The following is a 6,660-nucleotide window of genomic DNA, read 5'->3' on the forward strand; positions in this document are numbered from 1 at the left end:
GACTTGAATAAATGTCAGCCTAGAAAGGGAATCGAACCCTAGTGTCGTAGTTGCATGTCTGCACCACAAGCTCCAATTACAACATCTTCTAGTTTCACTTGTTTATGTAACGTAAGCTTCACTCTGTGTGTCTTCATCAACTCCCACCAGTGTTTATGTTACAGCGCTGGCATCAACTATTTTCATTCGCTCCAGGTATCATGGTTCTTAGTGTTATAGGATCTTTAGCTCTGAATGCAGCACTGTCAAACTAGACCTCTGTCCACAGAGTCTCTATTTGCTTCAAAGGCTCATCTCATCTCTCCCAAAGAGCCGAGACAACCAAACCAGTTACGGGGTTTCTAGACCGAATGAAGCACTAAAGTGGTTCATAATATATAAATAACTACGTGACCACGTAACCACGCATCGGCATAGAGGTTCAAACTGCTTCTTGAGCATGACATTAATAGACCTCTATTACCATTACCCACACATTAATCAAAGACAGGTTAGATGAACGAACGAATGAACTACAGAAAATTAAATTAAGGTGTTTTTATTTCTATTCTTGTCTGGGATTATTTCAATGTTGAGACTGTGGCAAGACAGCCACGTGAGGGCCATCACAAACGGCTGAAATGACAAAGGTTTTGACCAGCACGGGGGTTTGTGCGCAGAGGAAGCCTTGAGAAGTGAACCTTTTTTCGAACCAATTGCATGGAAAGCTTCAAGGCTTCATGGGGCTTCATCTGGCCATCACTACTGAAGTTGAACAATAATTATCTTTGTCTTTATACCACTATGTACCTGGTAGTGAACATCTCTAAATACAACTGTTAACTAACAAAAACAGATTTACAGGAACTAGCGGAGTTAAGCCTTGGCATTAACTATGGGACATTGGTCTCCGGGACTGTCAAGCACCAGAAGTCAGATACACAATCTTGTTTATTTACTTATTTATTTTAAATTTGTCAATTCCTGATTTAAACTGAAACAGTTACTTTATTGTTCTAGTTCATGTACAGCTCCTGTGGTTATTGTAGAAAAGCATAATTATACTCCTCAAAAAAGATAGTGGCCACAGAAAAGTATCGGTACAGAAATTTGAACATCATGTCAATGAGTCACACCATCTAAAGTGTTGAGGAGTTTTACAGTATGTCGCTATTTATTCTTGTAACAAGTGAACATTCACAAAGGAACATTTGAACTGTGCTCCACCTGCACAGGCTCTTCAGTCTCAGTCTGCGGTCCCAGACAATTTAAGAGCAGCCAGGGACTCGGAAGGAGCAGTCTCCTCTTCACCTTCTTCTTCCTCCTCATCTTCCTCTTCATCCTCGTCCTCCTCATCCTCGTCCTCCTCGTAATCATCGTCCTCTCCATAGTCGTCTTGTTGGTCATTTCCTCCGGATCCTGCGTTCTTCCAGTAGGCGTCGTAACCTGACGCACCATCGTAGTAATCGTCATCACCAGCACCGGCCTGCCGCCCAAACTTCAAGGTCCGAGCTGCAGAGAACGCGCAGGGGTTAGATTAGATCTGGTTTTATCACTGGGTATGACCCTTATAAAATTTCAATGATCCTCCCATGCGTAAGCAGATTGTTAACAACACGTAACAACTTCAAGTAATATAAATGCAAATATTATAAAATGTTACCTCTATCCTGTTTCTTTCAGTGTTGTCAGTGTTTTCACCTTTGGACTATTTTCATTGTCCAAGAGTAATAACTTTACACATTACACTTACACTGCATTACTGTGTTATAATGCTGTAACTGCATCAAATAAAACATATTGTGGACCTCTTGTTATTCAGAAATGGCTAAATTCATAAAAGTGTCAACGATTTAAAGGGTGAAGTGAGGACAAATAGGAGCCAGTGTTAATGACTGACAGCACGGTTTAGTGAACTCTGACTGGGAAAAAAAAAAATCACTTTCAAAGCGTGAAAGTTTGTTTTCTTAAAGCACACTTTCTGTTTCAGTTTTAAAAACATTCTGCAAGGAAATCCTGTCTGCTCTGATTTCCTCGAAATAGTAGCTTTACAAGAACAGAAACAACTTCCACTTTTCTTTTTTTAATATTTGCTTGAGACTCACTGGACATGCTGAGGTCTTTCGTCTCCTGCGTCTCGTGGCCGCACTTAGGACACGGAGGAGCTTTCCCTTTCTCCTGTTTGAAGACCTTACTCTTGGCGTGGTCGTCGCAGTAACAAGCCTGCGGGGGGACAGTTGAATGAAGATTTCAGTCATCGCACATGAAATGTCGCAGCACAAACATGACACTGATCTGTCGTTCTAGCTCTAACTTGAAATTACAAGAATGCAATCTGACGAGTGTGTTGGCCTGATTAGTAGTCATTGATCCATGCAAAGAGGCTTATTGTCAACCTTTCTTTCTTCTGCCTCTACTACAAAGCCCCTCACCTGCCTTGAGGATTTATTCTCTGTCTTTTCTACCACTTTACATTTTGAGATTTCTTCTACTTCCTGTTTTCTTACAAAGGTTGAATGGCAGTTGCCACAACAGCAGCACCGTATTTCTGTAAATCAGCAGTTATGGTTTTAAATTTTTTCTGAACTATGCTGCTCAATGGGCTTACAAGCCAGCAGCTTTTACTTAGTTTATGTAGATTATAGGTTAATTGTCATATTATATGACCATAGGTTAGGTAGGGTCTCTTAGCTGAACAGGGCCTCTAAATGTGTTTTGCCTGGGATTTTGGCACAAGGGATTATAACATCTTATCCTGTGTATTACTGAAAGCCACAATGAACTAGAAACGTGAATGCACCTCCATTCTACCATCCACAGTAAAAGGGATGCAACATGCATGAAGTTCAGGCGGAAGCCAACATGAGCATCAACAGTCCCTCAAATTCCCCTCATTGCATAAACTCAAAGAGATCACGTAACAAATGTCCAACTCAGAGTTTCACTAACTCACTGAAGGAGAAGCAAAAGGACCAATCATTTTCCAGTTGCAGTTTCAGCAAATGCAGTTTTAGCTGATTGCAGCCCTTTCACGCTCCTGTTTACTAGAAATCCTTTGACTTTTAGTTTCAATAGTTTCAATAACATGATTCCAGTACGCCACGAATATTTCTTGTTATGAACCAAAATAAAAGCAAAACTAAGCCAAAGAAAAAAAACTCTCTTGTCAGTAAGACAATGTGGGTTATTTTTTCTTTGTTGTAGAAGAGTTTGTGATGTGAGCTGATAAGATGAGTGTAGTTCAGTGCTGCCCAAAGAGCAGGTAAACAGGTGAGTAAATATTTTGGCATGGCTTGCTGCACATTGTTTTCTGATGTGAGGATAGATGCTCACTCACCTTACAGCGCAGGCAGGAGTGTTGTCCCAGTCTATTACAGGAAACACCTAAAATATAACATGAGAAAAGATTTAACAAAATATAAACATTCCCATTCTCTCTACTGCACACACACCCTCTGGATATTATTCTCTAATGTGGATAGGATACACTTTATTTGCCCATTATCCACTGAATGGCATTGTGAACGGAAAATTAAATGACTCACATTTGAATGTTTCTGCCTGAAGAATTTGGCAGCTCGCCTGGTGCTCAAACTGATCATCCTCACACAAGAAGTTGTGACAGAAGGAACAGCGGAAAATTCGCCCTCCTGTTCAGGAAGTTAAAACAGCTGATGTGAGTGAGTTTTACTGTTGCACTGGGTGAATATCAATTTCAGCGGTGGGTAAGGGGGTAGTTGGGGTGTAAGTCTGTGTCTCACCATGATCCCAGACATCACGCTCACACTCGATGCAGTCCGCGTCAATCAGGGGGCATGCACAGGCGTGTGTACTCAGACATTTTCTACCATGGCACACCCAAGCTTCACAGAAGTCACACACTGCACCCTTGTGGTCAAGTACAGAATTACAGGCACAACAAAAAAAATAAAAAAATCAGAAAATTAGTATGTATAGATCTTTTTCTCTATCTTTTTTTTTAAAAAAAACAACAAACATCATATGTGTAATTCACAGCATAATTCAAAGTATCAAAGTAAGAATTGTTAATGAATCTATAATGCGTATCTTTTTTGAAATAAGGTCCCACAGTGTCCGTTGGAAGGGACAGGAGCTCCAGTGTCTCTTTATGAGTGCAAAAATGTTTCAGTGAACTCACCACCATGGCCATCCCAGTGGTGTGGATCCCTGGATGCTTGATGACACAATCTGATGACTTCATGCATTTGGTTTTACCTACCAACATAAACGTTAAACATCCCTAAATTATAAGGTGCAACAACCGATTGTAATTCATCATATTATTGTGAGTTTTTACGAGTTTTTGCATAATGATTTAAAAAGAGACGATGCACCGATTTTACAAATGAGGCTCAGCTTCTTTGTGGCAATGAATGTTAAATTGGACAACAGTTGCATAACACGCTCTGCAACTCTGGAGGTGATTTCTTGGGCTTCATTCATTCATTCATTCATCTTCTGTACCCGCTTATTCCTGTTAAGGGTCGCGGGGATTTCTTGGGCTTGAGGCTTCAAATTTTGAATATGAATTTGAGGACCACAGACACAAGCTAGTGGCCTCAAAAAGACAGTAGCGCTGACATCAAAAAGTGTCTCATGGTATGCCACGCAACTCTGAGGCTATGCCATATGTGGAGTGCCACACATTGCCATCATCAACATGCCTCTGCACACAAGCATATTCCGACTGAACTCACAAACATCAAACATACACAACGTGTTTATACCCCTGGGCCCTGGCACAGTCTCAGTGTGGTGAAACATGTGGTGAGCCACTTGTTAATCTTGGTGTCTCTCCAAAAAGATGTGAAACTGATTAATTAAGAATTCCTACAGTTAGTAAGATAACGATTATTCAATAACACACGTATATAACTGCAGGCTACTCACCACACTGTGCGCAGATAGGCAGCTTCTGCACCGAGCTGCAGAAGTAGCAGAAAGCTCTGTTCTTCTGTTTCCTAGCAGGTGAAAACAAACAATGTTATCTCACTGACCAGTCACCTAAACACATATGAAGAAGTAAAGCTCCTCACCTCTGGCATTTGTCACATTCCTGCAACATAATATGAAAACAAAAAGTATTAATCAACAATGAAACCATGAAAATATTTCTTTAAGCGTGACTGCTGTGTGTATCAGTAGCTACATACCATGTTGAAGTTGCAGGGGTGTTTGGCCACATCAACATGATCCCGGTTGGCTCGAATCTGTTTCTCTCGCTCTTTACGGTTCTCAGCCTTTTTGCGGGCTCCGGTTTTCTTTTTGGGCATTGTTGGTTATGTGCTCACGGCTAGTTTGATTTACCTGCAAATACGGAGCAAGAACCATAAGCTAATGTAACTGTAAACAGTTAAGCTAACCAAGTATAATAATGTTAGGCGTATTTTTTTATTTCTTTTCTGTCATTAGCAAGTACAAACGGCGTATGATCACGAAGCAGGTGACTAACACAGGTATCGCTTTATGAGGGCAAACATCCACGACTAAAAAGTTTATAACGTTTCAGTTAATGTTGGCTAGCTCTTATAGCCAGCAGACACGAAATGTCACATGGGAAGTAAATTACATTTTAACTTTAACGTTAGCTTAACAGCTTTAAATAATGTTTGAATCTGTCTCGCGGTTTATCACATCGTATTACGTATTATCCTACAATACGTAACTGTTATTTTAAAAAGTATGATCTCCAATTTTCTTTTACCAAAATGTTCGTCTGCGACTGGTGCGATGTCCGGCACGAAAATGCGTCCGGCTGAAACACATGGCCGAGTCTTTCGTTCCTAGCATTCTAAACTAGCGTCTCCCCAAACTCACAATATACATTTTAGATATGAGTTTTAGTTGACTTTAAATGTTATCAGCTAAATAAAAATAGTAATAATTAATGATTTAATGAGCATGTTTTGGGGGTTGCTATGTTAGTTGACTGCAATCCAACAATAGTTTTGGCAATACATTCGTGAGAAATTACTAAAAGTTTATGATAAATTGTCAAGAAAGTATCAAGATAACAAGGCAGAACCTGTTAAGAAACACAGTGTGCTAGTAATAGAATAAAGTATTCTATGTGAGGAAAATGTGAGTTTAGTGAAACGTAAATAAAATTGTAGTGATATGTAATTACCTTCCTTTATTTAAAGTAAAATAAAAAAAATCCAATTATGTCCAAAGTTGTTGAAAGCAAATAGTGGCGAAGCTGTCTCGATTAGGCTTATTGTTTCTGTCATATCACTATGTATGCATTAAAAGACAAAACACAAACAAACGAACAGATCATTACGCGACAGACGACCCTGATTTTGCTGTTAAATATTATTTTATAGTGACCAGGTTATACTGTGTAGACATTAAAAGGGTACTTCAGAAAAAGCAAATAAAAAAAACATTTTTTTTTTAAATCCGCGAAACAGTAAAAAATAAAATTACCATTGTAGGCTGATATTTAAAATGTTTTTCTATTCTCGCATTTGTCCAATAATGTTATCACAGATGCTATGATTTATGACCGTTTATTTTATTTTATTTATTTTTTAAATACATGCTTTATTGAGTAGAACAATGGAACAGAAACATTTCACAACATTCAGTCATACCAGTTCATAAACAGAATTAAAATATCTGACAACAATCAGGGAAGATATAAAGAAAATTAAATTA

General features: G+C 39.1%; 1 protein-coding gene across 1 annotated transcript; it reads right to left on the minus strand.

Annotated features, from left to right (window-relative positions):
- Positions 1 to 484: 484 nt before the first annotated feature.
- Positions 485 to 5,775, minus strand: znf330 (zinc finger protein 330). The gene is made up of 10 exons (XM_084555101.1): positions 5,705 to 5,775; positions 5,154 to 5,307; positions 5,037 to 5,056; positions 4,891 to 4,961; positions 4,139 to 4,215; positions 3,741 to 3,867; positions 3,525 to 3,629; positions 3,317 to 3,363; positions 2,085 to 2,202; positions 485 to 1,491 (listed from the first exon to the last, which is right to left on the minus strand). Exons 2-10 carry the CDS (start codon positions 5,271 to 5,273, stop codon positions 1,226 to 1,228), a joined length of 951 nt encoding a protein of 316 aa, XP_084411227.1. The 5' UTR covers positions 5,274 to 5,307; positions 5,705 to 5,775; the 3' UTR covers positions 485 to 1,225.
- Positions 5,776 to 6,660: the final 885 nt, after the last annotated feature.

The sequence above is a fragment of the Chelon labrosus genome (assembly GCF_963514085.1).
Source record: "Chelon labrosus genome assembly, chromosome: 2".
Lineage (NCBI taxonomy): Eukaryota > Metazoa > Chordata > Actinopteri > Mugiliformes > Mugilidae > Chelon > Chelon labrosus.